The sequence below is a fragment of the Macaca mulatta genome, chromosome 20, assembly GCF_049350105.2.
Source record: "Macaca mulatta isolate MMU2019108-1 chromosome 20, T2T-MMU8v2.0, whole genome shotgun sequence".
In the NCBI taxonomy this organism is placed as follows: Eukaryota; Metazoa; Chordata; class Mammalia; order Primates; family Cercopithecidae; genus Macaca; species Macaca mulatta.
The window spans coordinates 71,833,480-71,854,617 of NC_133425.1; the positions used below are offsets into that span (position 1 = coordinate 71,833,480).

Here is a 21,138-nt window from a genome sequence, read left to right on the forward strand (position 1 = left end):
TGAATTTTTCAACCCATTTTATCATATGTATTTCTTTTCAGGTAATTCATTACATTGAAATTTTATGTTTAATCAAAGCACCCTGAAACCTTCATAGTTAGAAAAGATTGCTGTAAGTTTCTCGTTCCAAAAAATTCTTGAGTCACTGAAGTTAGTTTCTTCATTTTGTCTGCATCGACTAGTACAGCTGTCTGAAAAATCACAGCTGCCCAGAATGCATTAAATAATCAAAGGTGCATGTAGGCAATAAATAACTTTGCAGAAGTGAGGCTCTTCAACTGGAAAAAAATATTGACTAGTGATCTGGTTAATTTCTCTTTCATTTGACAGAGTTCTCTTCCATTTGGCAGACTACATATAAACCATTAAAAAAAGTGAGGATCAATTCCATTTCAACAGATAATAAAATAATGTAACTTTGTTAGCTCCACTATGCCTGACAATTCTCCATTATAACATTTTTATTTTAATGTTTATATTTTACTTTATCTTATTGGGTTTATCTTTTTAAATTTCACCTTTTTATGCCCTCCTTCTCTTCTTCTTCTTCTTCTTCTTCCTCTTCTCTTGTCTCTATTTTTCCTCTTTTCTTCCCTCTTTCCACTTGTGGGAAAGAACAAGAGAACAATGAACAAAATAGATAAAAATATCAGTATTCTTGGAGCTTATATTCTCTTGGAGAGAGAGAGACAATAATCAAGTGAAATATATGGTACAGTAGAAGCTGGTAAGAGCTATGAAGAAAATAAAGATGAGACAGAAGTTGCATAATTTTAAATAGGATGGTCATTTAAAGCTCAAGAAGAAGGTGGTATTTGAATAAAGATTTGAAGGAAATAGGAATGCAAGGCACGTGTCTACCTTTGGAAGAGTACTCTAGACAGAGGGAAAGACCAGATAAACCACACAGAAATGGGAGTGTAGATGGTATACTCATGGAGCAGCCACATGGCCCAAGTGTTTGGAGCAGAGTGGGCAAGAAAGAGAGTGGTAGAAGTCAGAGAGAAACCTGGTGGTCAAATCATGAAAGATTTTGAAAATCCATTTTCAATCTGAATGAAATTGGAGAACATTAGGGAATTCTGAGAAGAGGAGTAGTATGATCTAACTTAGGTTTTAGTGAGATTGAACAGGGAAAGCTCAAAGCAAGGAAACCATTTAGGGGACCATATCACCAATCCAGCTGAGAAATTATGGTAGCTTGAGCCATGGGTACAATGGTGAGAGTTGTGGCATGGGTAGAGTTGAAAGGGAAACCAGTAAAATTTCCTGATGAATTGTAGTTTGCGAAAGGAAGAGTCTAAAATAACACCAAGGTGTTTGATCTAATCAATTATAGGGAAAGAATTGGCATTAATTGAAATGAGGGAGATTGCTGCTGGGGTCAAGGAGTTGTAGAGAAATATAAAGAGCCCAGTTTTAGGACACATTAGGGTTGAGATGTCGTTAAACATTCAAGAAGAGACATGGAGTTGTCAGTTTTCAGCATATTTAAAGCCATAAGACAGAACAGCAGGAATTATTGTGGATGGAGAAATAACAGCAGGGCTTTGGGGCAATTAAGTATGGATAAGTTGACGAGGTGAAGAGGAAGCAAGAAAGAAGAGTGAGAATATATCACCTATGAGAAAAGAAGAGTGTGGGTAGCCTGGACTCCAAGTGGAGAACGTGTTTCAAGGAGGAGAGAACAATCAACTCTGTTAAATGTTGTTAGCTTAAGTAAGATAAAACTGAGAACTGATCATTGGCCTTAGCAATGTGGATGTTATAGCGACCTTGGTGATGGTTTGTTTTGTCAAGTGTTTGGGGATAAAAGCCTGAGATAGATTCAAGGACTAGTGGGAGGAGAAAAACATGGGAATATGTAATGGTAAATGGAGGAGAAAGTATGGTCATGAGATTGGGGTTTCTGAGATGAGAGAATTAATAGCATGTCTGTGTTAGTAAGAGAGATCCAGTAAATAAATCCTTGGATTGTGGACAGTTAATTCATTCTAACAGGAGAGAATGCAGAACACAGGTGATGTTGCAGGAAGGTGAACCGGTGTGGTGGTGGGTGCTTAGAGGAGGTCACTTCTGTCTTCTGCTCTTTTATTAGAGAGTCCTAGAAAAGTTAACGAATGAGAAATGAGATGTATTATTGGGGAGAGGAAGTGTGAAATAATCCTCTAAGAGTATGGGACAGTGAAGGCATGAGGGAAATATAATGTGATTGGAGAGGAGCATTTAGTGTGCATATTTGGCATCATATTACAGCAGATGTGTACTTACCTGTAGTGTTCTTTAAAACCCAATGTTTATACACAATCCCACATAAGGATGTGTAATTAAGTTCTGTATGCAGGTATCAGGCAATAAGTGTATTATGAATAATTTGCTAGTTTTTATTTTCAATTATTTTAGTCTAATAAAATACTTTAATTAATATTTAAAAGTATTCTCTATACATGAAAAATATTCAACATGCCAGATTACAAATGGGCTGTAATAGACAAATGTATAGATGTGCCTACTTAAAAACAGTAATGTCTATACTGTAAAGGCTATAAGTGTGCAAATGCAGGAAGATATTAAGTACTCTTCTACTTACAGCTAATTGCTGAGTTAAAATAATTTTTAAAAAGACAATACTCTGAATATCAAGTGACTTTTGACTTTAACGATGTAAATAAAGGAATCACACTTTTATTAGTAAATGGCCAATAAAAAGCTCAAAATTCTGACTGGGCACTTAATTATTTTGTTTTGCTGAAATCAGAATCACTCTATCTCATATTTTTTGCATAACTGAATTTGATCCTCTTCTCAGATGAGTAACTGGACTCTAATTTTATTGCGTGATCATGTGTGTTCATGGAGGACATCAATCTTGGATTGACCAGATTTACCTTGAATTTATAATATGTTCTCCTTTTATATTAAATTATTGCCATTTGTTAATTCAGAATAGGTTACTTCAAATAGAATAAGGATGTCGCGCTTGGAAGGCTGTCTCGTCTGATGCCCAACTCCACACCTCTTTGTTGTCACTCTGACCTCCATAGGAATGACTGAGAGATAATGCAGTAGCAAATTTAGATAAGTGTCACTCATCTCGTTTACTATTTTATATATTCTCTTACATCTAGACTAAAAATAATTGGATGTTGCTCCAAAATTCTGTTCTTCCAGTTACTTCTAAAATAAAATTCTATGTGTGTATGTCTGAATAATTAAATACACTAGTCTATTTCTTTGCTATTAATATCAGAACAGTTTTGCACAAAACTAGTATAAGACTAATGACAAGAAATATCTTCTTCAGTGATAGTTTGTAAGATCTTTTGATTGTAAAAACAAGTTCTGCTCTGCCTTCATAAGAGGAATTTTCGCTTTCTAGTTGCCACGTCTATCTTGTTGTATGTGCATGTGTAGGGGGGTGTTTACTCTATGGAAACATCTATGAACAGATTTGTTCTCTTTTGTATTGCTTTGCAAACCACAAGCTATAATTATCTCCAGCCAGATTTTATTCTCTTCATTTTTATTTTGCTTATATTGATTCCTATTGAGGTTCATAAATATTTGGAAACAATAATAGATGTGCTAAAAAGAGGAACCAGTGAATTATGAAACCAATACATAGATTATTGTGTTCTGATAATGTAACATATAATTTAATCTTAGAATTTTATTTCTGTTAAAATCTATATTTTTCAGCTTATTTTAAAATAATTCGTTTATAATCCTTTGGGTATATACCCAGTAATGGGATGGCTGGGTCATATGGTACATCTAGTTCTAGATCCCTGAGGAATCGCCATACTGTTTTCCATAATGGTTGAACTAGTTTACAATCCCAACAACAGTGTAAAAGTGTTCCTATTTCTCCACATCCTCTCCAGCACCTGTTGTTTCCTGACTTTTTAATGATCGCCATTCTAACTGGTGTGAGATGGTATCTCATTGTGGTTTTGATTTGCATTTCTCTGATGGCCAGTGATGATGAGCATTTTTTCATGTGTCTGTTGGCTGTATGAATGTCTTCTTTTAAGAAATGTCTGTTCATATCCTTTGCCCACTTTTTGATGAGGTTGTTTGTTTTTGTCTTGTAAATTTGTTTGAGTTCTTTATAGGTTCTGGATATTAGCCCTTTGTCAGATGAGTAGATTGCAAAAATTTTCTCCCATTCTGTAGGTTGCCTGTTCACTCTGATGGTAGTTTCTTTTGCTGTGCAGAAGCTCTTTAGTTTAATGAGATCCCATTTGTCAATTTTGGCTTTTGCTGCCGTTGCTTTTGGTGTTTTAGACATGAAGTCTTTGCCCATGCCTATGTCCTGAATGGTATTCAGCATTCAGGACATAAAATACTGGTTTTTTAAAACAGCTTTATTGATATCAAATTCATAATATGAATATTTTATCAGTAATATGAAATGTGCTATTCAATGGCTTTTAGTATATCTACGTTGTGTAACAATGGTCACACCAATTTTAGAACATGGTCATTACCCTGAAAAGAAACGTTACCCTTCTGAGCCACTGCTGTCCCTCAATTACCCCATCTCCCTAACCCTAGGAAACCACAAATCTACTTTGTGTCCCTAAGTCTGTTTTTTTTTTTTTCCAAAAAGGAATTCTATAAATGTTTGGCAAAATAATTATTTTTAAAAGTACTTATAGTCCTAGCATAGTACTATGTTAATTTTCCTAAATTGACTTCATTTTTAACTTTCTGTATGAAATTCAATACTTAGTACATCTTCCTCTTTTATGTGAATGACTATATGGATTTATTCTTTTATATAATTTATTCTGGTAAGATAAAAGATAGGGTTTCTAGAAAATTATTATTTTATTTATTTATTATTTTTTGATGCAGAGTGTCATTCTGTCATCCAGACTGGAGTGCAGATGCGTAATCTTGGCTCACTGCAACCTCAGCCTCCCAGGCTCAAGTGATTCTCCTGCCTCAGCCTCCTCAGTAGTTGGAGTTACAGGCGTCTGCCACAATGCCTGGCTAATTTTTGCGTTTTTAGTAGAAAGAGGGTTTTACCATGTTGGTCAGACTGCCCTCGAACTCCTGACCTCAAGTGATCTGCCCGCCTCGGCCTCGCAAAGTGCTGGGATTACAGGCATGAGCCACTATGCCTGGCCTAAAAAATTATTCTAAAATCTCTAGTGCCTTATATTGAATCGAATTGACAACGATGTAATTTAGGGTATTTTATTTTATTTTAACTTTTTTGTGATTATTTATTTAAATTTTTCATAGATACATAATACTTATGCATATTTATGGGGTACGTGTGATATTTTGTTACATGCATAGAATGTGTAATGATCCAGTCAGGGTATTTAGGATATCCATCACCTTGAGCATTTATTATTTCTGGGAGTTGGGAACATTTGAGTCCTTTCTTCTATTTTGAAATACACACAACAGTGTTGTTAACTGTAATCACCCTAGTCTACTATTGAACATGAAGCTTATTCCTTCCATCTAACTGGAATTTTGTATTCATTGCCCAATCTCTTTTCCTCTTTTCCCAGTAGGCCATTTCCTGCCTCTGGTAACTATCATTCTCCTCTCTCCCTCCATGAGATTAGGGAATTTTAAACCATCTAATCCATAGAATGCTCCCTTCCAAAAGCCTGCAGCTCCTGCTGCTGCCTGCCTGCTGAGCTCTGTTTCCTCCCCCTCTTTGCCTTTCCTTTCAGGTGGCCTAGATTCTGGTGGGTGTCTCTTAGCGCAGTGTGTAAAGGGCTGGGATACTGCATGCCATTAACATTATTTGATCATGGAAATATTGGCCTTTGCTTTCTTTATAATTGTTTTGAATTAGCAGCAATTTCTTAACCCAATAAAATTTCCTTACCTCATTTTCCACCTTTTGTGAATGTATAAAATAAGGTCTCCTAACTAAATGAATAGACATTATTATGTATATGAGAGTGCTGAAGATGCCTAAAGTAATAAATTGGTTTCATTGCTATAAAAGCATTCATGTACAGATAGCAGCAATTCAAAGAATTGTTCATCTGCTTCAAGCAGTTATTTGAAGCCTACTGTATGATGCTTTATTGAGTTAGTTATGACATAATATGAAAAAAATGTTGTATCATAATATTACCTAATTTAAATCTTTAAGTAATTATGAATGCTCCGCTTTCTAATCAGACAAAATAAGATTTAATAACATCCCATAATGTGAAGTTTATTTTTATTTTAATATATAACATTTAAACAAAAAGGCATCTAATTCATTCTGAAAACAGATCAGCTAAGAACTTCTAAGAATGCAAATGTGTTGTTATCCCTGACTTGATATTTTACATTTTCTTGTGTTTATTTTTTCCTAGAAATCCAAAGGTCTAGTATAGGAATAGCTGTAAAAGGGACCTAAGGAATAGGCTTGATGTGACTCTGATAATATATGGTTTCATTTGACTCTGGGAGGAAAAGCTTCAAAGTAGATTCTTGGTTGAATAAATTCAGCTCTAAAATTGTCCACACACAAGCTTAGAATTGACTTTTGAATCAGATCCACAAGAAAAACAAACAAAAATAGATATAAGCATTATTTGGTCTAGAATTTATACAAAGTAAATTAAAATTTAAGAAACACGTATGAGCAAAGTCAAGTTTGTGATTTTTAACTTTGTAGCTTGGTATCTGTTCTCTGCTAACATAACGAACTGTTGTTTTGAAATTGCTGTTTTCCAACTTCAGAGAATCAATACATCTTTCTTCCAGGAAGGTAATTTAGATAGAATTTTATCCAGTGTAGGGAATGTGTGTAGAGGCAGTTGCTTAAAACTAAAGATGTATATTTGTATTTCATGTGCAGAGAACTTGCTATTGGCAGCAGACAATGCAGTTCGTTTCTCTGATTATACTCCTCATCAACCACATGTATCCAGTCGGATTTCACTCCTGTCAGCTCATGCTGTTGCATTTATATTTGATTTTCCATACTTTTTGCTATATATGGTTCACAATATTTTTTCAAAAGGAAAGTTGTAGATACCAAAAAAGGAGTGAGAAAGTCAAGATACGTGGTATTTTGGCAGCAAATTATAATTAACTTTATAGTCTGCATTTTTTTTCAGATCTCCTAATTTATATCCCAACGTTTTCAACATTTTCTGCCTATTTTGAGCATTTGTAAACATTCTGAGAACACTTTTAATCCGCTGTTCATCTACCTCATTCTTATTGGCAAAGTAAGAGATAATTTTGAATAAAAAGAGTATTTTCATGAGAATGTCAGCTTGGACAGAGTAAGTTGTATGTTGGTTTGTAATTAGACAAGACTATTTAGAATGCCAGTCTCAGTTTGGAAAATCACAGGCCCATTAAGGAAAACAGTGTATGTAACTGTGAAGTGTGTGTGTTAGAAGTGTTAGAACAAATATACTGTGAGCTTCTTTGGGGTTTTTGTTTGAAACAGGTAGGTGTTTTAATTTTGAAGTTATAAAAGATTGCTTACTTATCAGTGTTTGCAGATCGTATATCACTTTGGTGGAGGGTATAGTATTGAGGCTAAGGATATTTGTTCCATATAAAATATAACATTTAGACCATTTCTGTAATGATCATTCTTACTCTCTATTGGAAAAAATCCAGGATTTCTATCCCTATGAAATCTCTTATGCTCATGTTTTGTATACTACATAGTTGACAGAAAAAGAGCAGATTTGTATAAATACCTTTTTAAATAGCAAAAATGCTAAAAATAGAAAATGTAACTGTTACTCATTTTATTTCATGAATTTATTTTCTTTTTGAATTTTTTTCTTCCTTTTTGTTCACAAAACAGGATCATTTTGGAATTCAGCTTCCTTTGATACTGAGGCTTCATATCTTCATTTTCCTACTTTCCACGGAGAACTTAGCGCAGATGTGTCTTTCTTTTTTAAGACAACAGCTTCATCTGGGGTATTCTTAGAGAACTTGGGGATTACTGATTTTATACGGATAGAGCTTCGCTGTAAGTCTCCTTTTCCAGAGAAGTGTATGAGATTCTATCGTTTAGTAGTAAATCTTTTAACTAATTTTTAAACTACTCATGTGTCTACTTTATCATCTGATTCTTTTCATTGCATCCCTTTGAAAGACTCAATATTAACTTATCCTTTTTGTAAGAAAATAATTTGATACTTAACATGTGATAATTTGGAAAAATAATTGGTAGTTTCTTGTACCAATTTAAAAGCAGTTTTAATTTCAGTGAATTAAAACTAAAAAGCAATTTCTTAGTTAATTACGAATTACTTAACCACTCATTTTGATATACTTCTAAGCTGCTATTATGTTAGTATCAAATGTGTATAGCATGCCTTAGAAATTATATAAAGTTTGAATCACTATAACAATTATTTTTAGTTACAATGCCAGTTGCTATTTAGTTTCCTTGCCTTGGATAAATAGCTTTACTTTTTAGCAATAGGAAAAATTAGCTCTGAGGACTATCTTAGAATACTGTTGGGTTTTTTTTTTTTCTAAAAATGTGAATGTATTTAACTGTCTCATTTCACATCAGAAGACCTAGTTCTGTGTTAGTGTCATGAGTTTCAAGCAGTAGCATTCAAACCATGCTATGTTTATTATCTTTCTATTCAGTGATTGTTATGCTGTGGTGCTGTTCCTAAGTGTATTGGAGACTTGGCACTCCACCACAGGAACTCACTAGAACAATCTTTATGTGTAATATTTCCAGCTCCAACAGTGGTGACTTTTTCATTTGATGTGGGGAATGGGCCTTTTGAAATCTCAGTGCAGTCACCCACCCACTTCAACGACAACCAGTGGCACCACGTGAGGATTGAAAGGAACATGAAGGAGGCCTCCCTTCAAGTGGACCAGCTGACACGGAAGACACAGCCCGCCCCTGCTGATGGGCATGTCCTCTTACAGCTCAACAGTCAGCTCTTTGTGGGTAAGTTCTCTTTTTAAGCGATCATTTAATTGTATTATATATGTTCAGAAATGGCCCAAGATAAAAATAATACCAACTATGAAAACGAGGGTAATAACAACACGCAACAGTAGGAAATCACCATTGATTCAGAAACTGTGTCCAAACTGGGCCAAGTGCTTCATTTCTTCCTCACAACCAGCCCGTGAAATGGGTATCATCCATATTTTACAGATGAGATAGCTGAGCTTCCAGGGTTGACTTGCCTACAAAAACTCATCTCATAAATGAGATTCAGATTTGTGTTTAATCCCTATTTGCATACCTGCTTTTTTTTTTTTTTTTTTTTTTTTTTTTTTTTTTGAGACAGAGTCTCGCTCTCTGCCCCAGGTTGGAGTGCAGTGGTGCGATCTTGGCTCACTGCAACCTCCACCCCCAGGGTTCTAGCGATTCTCCTACCTCAGCCTCCCGAGTAGCTGGGATTACAGGCACCTGCCACCACGTTCAGTTAATTTTTTTGTATTTTTAGTAGAAATGGGGTTTTGCCATGTTGGCCAGGCTAGTCTTGAACTCCTGACCTCACGTGATTCACCCACCTTGGCCTCCCAAAGTACTAGGATGACAGGTGTCAGCCACCACGCGCCCAGCCTTACCTGCATTCTTAATATTACAGGTTACATGATGGGTTTCAGCTTAGATATTTTTTATCTTAGTGTTTTATTATGATACCAGGAATGTTTATTCTGTTCTCAGAATTGTTGAGGAAACCTTATTTGATGAGGAAATCATCCAGCTGATGCCAAACAATGGACACTCTCCCTGCCGCCCCTCCACCCCCACCAGTCATCACTTTGAAAACAGGCCAATAGCAACAAAACAAAACAAAACAAAACAAAACAACAAAAAAAACCAGATACCCAGTGTGTATAGAATTCATGTTTGACAGTTTCACCAGTTCCTCTGCTATTTTCCCTCATTTTGCCCTTTTTTTTCCCTGATATTTTCTGGTCACCTACTTAATATTTATGTCAGAATGTTGTTCCTTTATTTCCTAAATCCATTCATGTGGCATTTATAGATTTGATAGTGGCATCCTCTCGATGTGTTTATTTTACTTTGAATCTTTGCTAATTAGTAGAAATTATGGACCCTGCATTATCTCTTACTTGATCACTTCTCATATATTTTAACATAAATGAGGACATAAAACACTATAAAGCAGAATAAATGATAAATTATTAGAAATTGTACTTAAAGGACAAGCTTGATGTAATCCTAGCACTTTTGGAGACAAAGGTAGGAGGATTGCTTGGGGCCAGGAGTTTGAGACCAATCTGGGAAACACAGCAAGATCCATCTCTACAAAAAGTAAAAAAATTAAAAATATGGTGGCACTCACCTGTAATCCCAGCATTCGAGAAGCTGAGGTGGGAGGATGGTTGAACCCAGTAATTGGAGGCTGTTGTGAACTATGATCACGCCACTGAACTGCATCCTGGGTGACAGAGGGAGTCCCTGTCTCAACAACAACAACAAAGAAATTATTTTTAAAGAATTCTCAAGAGTTACACTTTTGAAGAAAATTGATCAGATCCGCATTACACCTTTTATTTCTTAAGAGTCTGATGTTATTAACCTTCTCTCACTGGAAAGGATGAAGCATATTTGCAACATATTTGAGGAAGACATGTTTCCAATATATTTGTGTACTTACTATTTTGATACTTTATTATTTCCTTTAGTCAAATATTTAATGAATAGCTTCTATGAGTAAGACACTATAATAGACAATCTAATCATGATCTTGTGACCACTTGACTGACTGACTTAAGGGTATGAAAATAATAAAGAATGTATGAGAAGAAATATATAACTTTTAATAACATGCTAGAAGCTCAGTCAGGAAATTGACAAAGCTATTTCTTGAATTACAAAAAATGAGAGATGGCCACAACAAAAGGTATGGCAATTTAAAATCTGTCAGTAGCTTGGAAATAGCCTTACTATTCTTGGAAATTGAGAGGCTGAAATAGTCCTCAAAATTTTCAGTGAAATATGCTGCAGTTTGCCTGTGGATGACCTTTCATTGTTGGTATGAATTTCAGCTTCATGAGATGGAGGCACTATATGTTGTGTCGTGTAGGAATCCTGGCGTTAACTTGATTTCAGACAGTCATAATGAAGCACTGGTATGTCATCAGAAAACGGCTTTACAACAGACTTGAGTCTTTAAGCATCGATCGTGCAATATAATTTTAATAAGGATCTAAAAGATTTTGTCTTCATGGAGGCAATTGGTTAGGCCTTTGACCTCACTGTGTGTGTTGAAATGTAAGGATTGGTGTTATTCCAAAGTTTTATAAAAAATAACTCTTGATTATATTTAAGTCAAGTCATTGAAAATAAAAAAGACGAGGCAAAATAAAGATTTGTGAAAAAAGGTGACATATACTGTTAACAACAATCTGTTTATACAGTTTCCTCCTTCCTTCTCACAGATAACCGTGAATAAGTTGCATGATTTAGTGTGGTGATACTAAGGAAAGGGCTTATAAAAAAGAAAACAAAAAACAAAAAACAAAAAAATGCTTGTAGTCTTGGGTAGAGACAATCATTGGCTGCCAAGACACCACATGAGGGGTTTGGTTTTATCTTCACCTCTACCAGAGTGAACTAGTCTGTTAGGAAAGGGCTTCAATCAAGTTGATAAAACAGTGCTTGCAAGACAAACTATTAATTTATCAATTTACAACATTACTATCACACAAATCAGAATTTAAGAAAAATTGTAGCTGGAGGTATGTTTTTTCCCTGTAGGCAGACTCAATGAAAGACACATTATAATTGAAAAGGTTATACTGAATTAGAGTATGGTGACTGAAAAAATAATTTAAAAAATCAGTAGTAATTAGAGCTAATTTTAAAAAGTACCTACTAGGACCAAAGAGTTCTGTGTTATCCTGAGATTATATTTCAGTGGAAGAGAAGAGACAGGCAATTAAAAAAATCTATCTATCTAGAAAAAAACTCTCACTATATATATAGAAAAAATATACATAATATATAGAAAAAATATATATGTAACTATATATAGTTTTTATAGTTTATAGTTACATAGTTACATATTTCGGTGGAGAATGTATTTCAATGGAAGAGACAAGACACAGTCAATAAAAAAGAACTATTTGTATATATAAAAAAATTTTATATAACTACATATAGTTTTATAGTTTATATGTAGTTATATATAACTATATAACTATACGTGTAGTTATATATGACTATATAACTATGTAACTACATATAAACTATAACTATATAACTACATATAAACTATAAAACTATATGTGGTTATATAGTTTATATATAAACTATTATATATTATATATAAACTATAATATATAAACTATTATATAATATATAATATAGTGTATATTACATTATATATAAACAATATAAACTAGTTAAACTAGTTAAACTAATTTATAGTTAAGCTAGTTAAACTATATAGTTTATATGTAACTATATATAATTACATATATATTATATAACTATATATAAACTATAACTATAGTTTTTGTATGTAGTTTATACATATATAAAAAATATATAGTTTATATATTTATATATAGTTATACATCACCATATGTATGTATCCATACATGTATGCATGCATGTGTGTGCACATACACATATACATTTTCTGACACTGATAAATACCATAAAGTAAAAAGGATACCATGGAATCAGGCAGTGATTTGTGCAGGGGACTTCTATTTCAAGTAGGTGGTCAGTGCAGTCTTCCCTGGAGACGTTAGCAGAGTCCTCCTAATTTGAGCAGAGGTCAAATGAAACAGAAGAGCGGACTTTGTGAACATCTGAAGGAGGAGAATTCCAGGCCATGGCTCAAAGTGGTGGGAATAAGCTTTAGGGATTCAAAGAATAAGGAAAAAAACAATACGGCTGGAAAGAATCAGAGTTAGGGAAAGTATGATAGGAAACAAGACTGAGGTATATATCGGACCTTGTAGGGCCGTGGCGAGGACTATGGATTTTACTCTAAGGAGTCAGAAGAGTGACCTAATTTAATTTACATTTTCCACGCTCTCTCTTACTCCCCAGAGGGATACGGATGGAGGCAATGGAGGGCAGGCAGGCTATCACAGTGGTCCCTGTGAGAGATAATGGTGCTGCAGGCTAAGGCAGAGATGTTGAAATTTAGATACACGCAACTTGCTAATGAATTGGTCATTGATGTTAGTGTTTTACTATTTATCTATGATAATACGCTTGGGGATGAAATGCTTCTTTGTAGGTCATTGGTTTTCTCACATTATTTCCCAGTTTTTGTTTTTGTTTATTTATTTTTGAGACAGAGTCTCACTGTGTCACTCAAACTGGAGTGCGGAGGTGTGCTTACTGCTCACTGCATCCTTGATCTCCTGGGCTCAAGGGATCCTCCCACCTCAGCCTCCTGAGTATCTGGCACCACAGGTACATGCCACCACACTTGGCTAATTTTTGTATTTTTTGTAGAAACAGGGTTTTGATATGTTGCCTAGGCTGGTCTCAAACTCCTGGGCTCAAGTGCTCCACCCACCTCAGCCTCCCAAAGTGCTGGGATTACTGGTGTGAGGCACCACACCAGCCTAGCTTTAAATTTCACCTGGAGTTAGCTTTTCTTGTTTTCTCCCTTCATCTTAATTTATAGCAGTGATTAAAGCTGTTTCCTGGCTCCACAATCCAAATTGTATACCATAAGCCATAAACTTGCCAGGCTGCAAAGAGTCTCTCGCCCTTCTTCACAGGCCAGAGAAAATATTTCACCTTCTTCCTCTCCTTTAATGACACGCACCTGCTCCATAATCGTACTCTTACCAGTAAATTGGGCTTCTTTGCTTATAGATTTTGTTCCAGCACATGTCATATGTAGAAGGACCCTTCTTGCATTTCCTCACATGTTAATCCCCTGAAATATGTTAGGGTTAAGTCTTGTTCTGTTCTCAGAGTTGGTGACTCCATGGGTGACTGGTAATCTCTACTTCAATCCAATATAATTGATTTTCTGGTTACAGTTTTAAAGGGTAATTTAATTTCCCTTACTTGCAAGTTCAAGAATTTAATTTGTGGTTCATCCGTCCATCTTAAAGATAATTATGGCTAATCAGCATTTTCAGTGTGCGTAACGACTATCGTTTGTATCTGGATATGGGGCAAACGAATGAGGTAAATGTGAATCTGAAAAGTAAGTACAGTTTTCAGCATGACTTTATTCTTCTAATAAAAATGTTTTAAATACGGAGACTGATGGTAATAATAATGTTTAAACAAGTTTAGAGATTAAACGTACAACATGAGGACTATAGTTAATAAAATTGTGTGGTATTTGGTATTTGAGATTTTTGTTAAATATAGTAGATTTGTCACAAAAAAGTAACTATGTCAGATTATAGATTTGTTCATTTGCTTTTACTACAGTAACCTTTTTACTACCTCTGTGTTTCCTGTAACATCATGTTGTAAACCTCAAATACACACAAAAAATTTATTTTAAAAATGAATAAATTACATGGAAACACAATTTTTATAATATAGGACAAGACTGAAAGACTGTTAGTGTTATTCATTCTAAAATAGATGATGTTATTGTTCCAGCATTAAGTAGTTTTGTTAAAAATGCACTTTCCTGTTGGTTAACAAATTTATAGAACCCTACTGTGGAATATTTCAAATAACAAAGTTATTTTAAAATATAAATATGAAATGTCAGAAATTTCAATAACATGGAAATATATTAATTTGAGATACTGTGTTTAACACTTTACCCGCAAATAAAATGTGTAGCTACTTGGATATATGATACGTTTGATTTAAATTATATTCTCCATCTTACTAACTGGGTCTATGTTGATAATATTTATTAGCATTAAATTTTTTGAGATTAATATTTTAAAAAAATTTGAGATGGGTCCCTCTCTCTGTCACCCAGACTGGAGTACAGTGGTGCGATCTTGGCTCACTGCAACCTACGCCTCCCAGGCTCAGGTGATTCTCCTGCCTCAGTCTCCAGAGTAGATGAGACCACAGACACATGCCACCATACCAGGTTATTTTTTGTAGAGACACAGTCTCCCTATGTTGCCCTGGCTGGTTTTGAACTCCTGGGTTCAAGAGATCCACCCGCCTTGGCCTTGCAAAATGCTGGGATTACAGGTGTGAGCCACCATGTCTCACCTGCAGCTTAGCATTGTTGCTAATCTCTCAGAAGTGGCTGTTGCAATGAGACCACATGAAGGAATCCAATGTATTTTATCTATTGCTTCTTCACCCTCTCTTCTAAAGGCCAGTCGTAAAGTATGTTCACATCTCAGAGGGAAACTCTGAGGAAAGATTAATGCTTTAATTTCTGAGAAAAATCAGTAAAAATAAATAGAAAGCATTTTGGAAAAATGTGATGCAGTTGGGCAGCAGTTATATATGACAATTGAAATAGAAATAAGGAAATGTTAAATGGAGTTTCAGAGATGCAGCTAGCGTTAGCCTACACCCGAGCAATACAAACCAGAAGGCTTTTGAGCAATCCCTGATGTTTCAAATATTAGAAAAATTAGCTTCAACTAATCTAAACTGTAGGATGTCATGCAGAGTAAAGGAAGAATGAAATAATGCACAAAACCCTTGTATGACTAAGTGATAAGAATTAACATCAGTGTAACACGACAGATTAGACATAATGAGCACCAAAGCAATGAACATCGCCTCCTCTCCTCCAGATGATTCCAGCCAGCACATCACATTGCTTTTGTATAATAAAATGGGTTCGCCTTCTGTTTGTAGCCCGTCTTTCTCCATTTTTGTTCTTAGTTGTGACATTGGGTCTTTACTATCCTTTTCATGTTCTTTCACTTTGTCCTTTGTGTGTGTGTGTGTGTGATTTATGCCTATCTTAAATAGTCTTATTCAGAACTGCTTCTTATTGTCTTTTAAAAAATCAGCGTATTGAACACATGCCCTTGACTTGCTAACACTGAGGACTTAGCATCCGGTCACCACTGTTATTGTAAACTCACAAACGTTCTCCAACCAGAGAAATGATGGAGAGAAAAGAATCAATCATTTTTAAAGCTGAAATGTGACAGTGGTCATTTTCTATTTTGGTTTGTAAACTCAGCATTTTCGTAGAAGCTTCTTAAATTAGCCTTGAATTGATTTTCATGCAACCAGCTCTGCAATTTTTGTTTCCAGTCTTAATTCTTTTACTGACAGGTTTTTAGACGGGGCGAACTTTATCTCAGTACTTTGTGACTCTCACCTGGAGGAGAAGTAAGGACCCCTGACATAGTCAGAACTAATTTGCTTTGCATTTGAATTGCATCGAATCTATAAATATTTATTGACTGCTTAGAATGAACAATTGCTAAAAACCACATGTAAAGGTTAATGTTGAACTCTAAACATATTGAAGCTCTGAGACCGCAGTAATCAGTCTCAGCTGTGTGTGTGTGTGTGTGTGTATTTGTGTAAACATATGTGTGTATTTCTGTGATTTCACCTGGGAGTGAAATTTCTAGGTCACAGCGTATGCATAGGCTAAGCACAGGAAATAGTGCCGTATCTCTCTTCACCATTGGATAGCTTCCTTTATAAAGTGGCTGTTCAGATCTGTTGCCCACTTTCTACAAGATTGTCTTCTTTAAAAAAAAAAAAAAATTCATAAGAATTATTTATATATTTCAGATGAATCCTTTTCATATAAATTTATTATGAGATCTTCAACCTCTCTGTGAGTTGATTGTGCTTTCATATTGTTAATAGTGTCTTTGAATGGACAGAAGCTATTAATTATAATATATTCCAGCTTTTTATTTTTTAATTTTGGTTTTTGATACGCTAAAATATAGTTATGGGAAGAGAATATCAAGCAGCCTTAGGTTTGAATTTAGTACAATAAAGGTCGCATTTCTCTTTAATATAATCAAATCATTTATCTTAATTATTCACTTCTCCCCTCCTTGAGACATCTTTTTCATGATTAGCCTAAGAAGTTCCCAGTGTACTTTTCTATGTCCAGTAGTAAATCTTAGTGATCATTGACTGAGGTCAGAATTCAGATGGGATATTTGAGGACGAGAGAATGTGATTATTCATCAATGAACAACAGTTTATTTCTTTAAAATAGGCTTTAGCATGGTCAAACTAGAGAGTTGTTCTGGCTTCAGCATGTGAGAAGTCTAAATAGACTCATTCTTTCTGCTCCTTCTATGACTGGGGCACGTTTTCACCAATGACTGTGGTTCAGGGAAAAGTGACTGAATTTTCTGCCCATGACACTATTGCTAACAACAGCTGCCTCTTTGAACCACGATAGTTCTTTGAACCCGAGGGAGAATAGTCCTCTTCCTCCCCTCCATTCCAGGACTTTGCTTAATGAAGAACATTGCATGACAGACTTAGAGCTGGGCCTCCAGATTCCCTGCCTTCTATATTAACCAACACCCCTAATTCTGCAAGGCAAAGTTTTCCACCAGGATGCGGACAGGGCTCACGGTCCAATGCTTGACATATAGAAGACAACTTTCTCCCTTCAATCTCCTGACTTGGTCATGGGCCCAGCCTGCATGCCCTGTCACTTTTATGTCCCAAGTTAATTTGTGGTTGGGCTTTGCCAGTTTTTCTTTGCCATAGTGTCAAGGTCAGGGAGTGTCCTTGTACTCTGCCAGACAAATTTCTACAACTTTGAATTTTAAAGAGAAGGTTGAGGATCTTGATTTCTTTATTTCTGTAAGGCCCCTGCGTGAGTTATGCTGTTGTTCCCAATTAATTCTCAATAATATTCAAGCACAGCACATGAATAATTTGCCATTAAAATTTAAAGTGTCATCTCAAAGGTCTTTCTGCCACAAAAGTAGTGGAAAATTGGCATAGGAAAGAACCAGCTTCTACTCCATGACAGTAACATCTGTCACTTATCGTAATTTCCTGAGAATAATAGAGGAAAGGGTTTGGTGCTGGGTCTCTACTCAGCACCCAGACAAATTATTTAGATGCAAGACCTCAATACCATTACATAAGTGGACAGGTTTGGTTAAACTCAATAAACATGGAGAGGTTGGGCATTTGTTTCACAAGATACTCAGTGTTGTGAAGTCCTGAAATTCATTATATCTGATATAGCATGGCAGGTAAATTGATAGAAAATTAATTGGAAGACAGTTCCAAACGTAATAGCTCAGTGGAAACATCCAGAATCAATTAACCAAACTGCAACTCATTTTAATTGGACACACTCTAACCCTGAAAAGGCACTGGAATCTTTAATTAAGCTTTCAAGCCCAATCCTATTTACATTAGCCAGGTTTTTCAGAATAGTTACATCTGAAAACAAAGTTATTAACTTGAAACCTAACAGTAAAGGAAAAATTCTAAATACATGTGTGACACAACAGTTTGTGTCTAATTAGATGTTGTTTTCTGGTCATTTAAAATGTAGCTTAAAACTATATGGTTAGGTAAATAACTTAAAAAGTACAGAATTAAGATGTCCTGTTTATAAAGTTGCATACTGATTTTCTTCTCACTCTTACAAATATTATCTAAGCATATATTTCACATGTGTTTACATTTATCTTCTTCTGCTACTCACCCCACACCCTGACTTTCTTCTTTACTGCGTATTTATTTTTATTATGTTGTGGTAATCTTGTGTTTCCCCATCTAAATTTGTTACTAGCGCTTTTTGTCAGCAAGATTGATTTCATATAGTTTTATACCTTCAGTGCCCAGAAAGCTGCTAAATAAAGCTTGGAGAGCTGAAGTGCCGTTCAATCCAAAGATGATCTGAGGCATACAAGAAAATGGAAAAGTCCTCTTCTTTTGCCAGAGAGGGGAGTGAAGTGCAAAGAAACTTCCTTGGAATGAAAGGCTATGTGTGGGTCTGAATCCTACCTCTGCCTCTAACTAAATGTGTTTATTCTAATATTTCCTCAGATGGACCTGTGGACCGATCTTTGAAATTCTCTATGCCCCTAGTTTCCCATCATCCAAAACAAACTAAACACGAAAAATTCAGTTAGAACAGCTGGAAATGGACTTTAGTCAGTCATTGGACCCCAAGTTATTTAGTTGTGTTGTTACTGGCAGAATAATATAAGCCCCTGAATTAGGGAGACTGTGCGTGTTTCAGAGCAGCACATGCATAACGATGTGATTTAATGTTACTGTATACCATTGACTGTATACTATGATTTAATGTGGGATAATACAAAGTAAATTAAATATACCAGGAATATACCTTTAATTCAGAGTTCACAGAATGTGGCCCCCTGCAAAAAGTTCCTGTGCCATGCGAAAACCAGATGTGAGCTGGACCTTACCTAGGGAAGAAATATCCAACAAGGATGCCAAAAGAATCTTGGCCAAAGACTTTGGACCCTAGGAGCTCACTGAGTTGAGTCAACAGAGTGGAAGAATAGAGAGGTGTGAAGATAAAGGAGTAGCAGCTCTGATATGGAAGAAAAAGAAAAATCCTGAGCATAAGGCAGAAGAGAGACTTCAAGAATGGCGGAGTCCTCAAAAAACTACATATAGAACCACCATGTGATCCAGCAATCTCACTAATGGGCATTTATTGAAAGAAAAGAAAATCAGTTCATTGAAAAGACAGCTGCACCCCTAAGTTTATTGTAACACTATTGACAATAGCCAAGATGTGGAATCAACCCAGGTGTCCAATAACAAATGAATGGATAAAAAAGTGGTGTATATATGTAATGGAATGCAGTTCAGGCATAAATAGAATGAAATCCTGTCACTCAGAGCAACATGGATGGAACTGAAGGGCATTATGTTAAGTGAAAAAAACCGGGAACAAAAAGTTAAACACAGCATGATCTTACTCATATAAGGAATCTAAGGAAAAGGTGATCTCATAGAAGTCAAAAGTAGAACAGAGGATACTAGAAGATGGGAAGGGTACAGGGAAGGGGCACAGAGTTTTGTTAAAGGATATACTATCACCGCTAGATAGGAGGAGAAAGTTCTAGTGTTGTATGCCGCTGTAGGATGACTATAATTTACAGTAATATGTAGTTTCAAATAGGAAGATATTGAATGTTCCCAACACTAAAAAATGATAAATGTTTGAGATGATGGAGATGCTAACTACTCTGATCTGATCACTACGTATTATGTATATCACAACATCACTACATACCCCATAAATATGAACAATTAGTGTGTGTCTATTAATTTTTAAAACAGAACAACAAAAAGGAATAAACAACTCAACTGGGCACCCATATTAAAAACCTAAAAAAAATGGCAGAAGTAAATGTAAATGTAGGAGGAATTAAACAAGAAGATTTCCAGGCATGCTGAAACTGTGATGAAATTAACACCATTCCTACCATGCTCACTTATAATAATGGCAATATGTTTACACTTTCTAGATTTATAAATAGATTTATAAATAGAACAGCCAGCACCCTTAAGACCTTGGCATCCTTCATGGAGGAGAAACAAATTATGTAAATGGAAACATTTTGAATAAACTTTTAAATACAGCAATTTGGATATAGTTATAGCTATGAATCTGAATTCTGAATAGTGTTAGTGTCCGTAAGTCCAGAATTCTCAGGAATTCTTTGAGGTTCCTTTCCATAGTCTTTCATTATTTGCAAATATATAATTAGTTTATTAGAAATGTTCACTAAATTCAGGCCTCGTTCTCAGTCTCAGAGACCCAAGCATCTCTGTGGGGCAAAAGGGGCCCCCTCCTTACCCTTGAAGCACTATGCCCACATCTCCCACTTCGATGTATAATGTGGTTTAACAAATGAATGAAGGAATGGATTTAATAGTTACAACACAAATTATTTGTCTACCACTGTTCTTTGTGCTGGATATACAGTAGCAATCGAAGTAGCCCTTGTTGAATGAAGGCTAGGTTAAGGAGCTACCTAAATGATTTGGAAGAAACAAAGTGAACATGTTTTAGGAAATGAGAATTTATATGTAAAGAGTACATACAAGGTCTTGGTGATGAGACAGCATCATTTATCCAAAGATGGAGCTTCTTTTTAGAGGTCTCACAACCGTCTAATTGCCTCTCAATAGAATTGCCAGGTTATTTAGATTAGGGTACTATTTTCCCACTTCAAGTTCTGAGTATTAACTTGGAGTGTTCCTGGACACAAATTTATGTATGAGTCTACCCAGGGCTTACACTCCTATCAGGACAG

General features: G+C 35.4%; 1 protein-coding gene across 1 annotated transcript in view; it reads left to right on the forward strand.

Moving 5' to 3' along the window:
* CNTNAP4 (contactin associated protein family member 4) overlaps positions 1-21,138 on the forward strand; it is a 279,240-nt gene that overhangs the window by 233,828 nt on the left and 24,274 nt on the right. The window contains exons 16-17 of the mRNA XM_028841115.2: positions 7,802-7,972; positions 8,702-8,920. Of these exons, the coding sequence (XP_028696948.2) occupies positions 7,802-7,972; positions 8,702-8,920 (390 nt within the window). The remainder of the gene's footprint in view (positions 1-7,801; positions 7,973-8,701; positions 8,921-21,138) is intronic.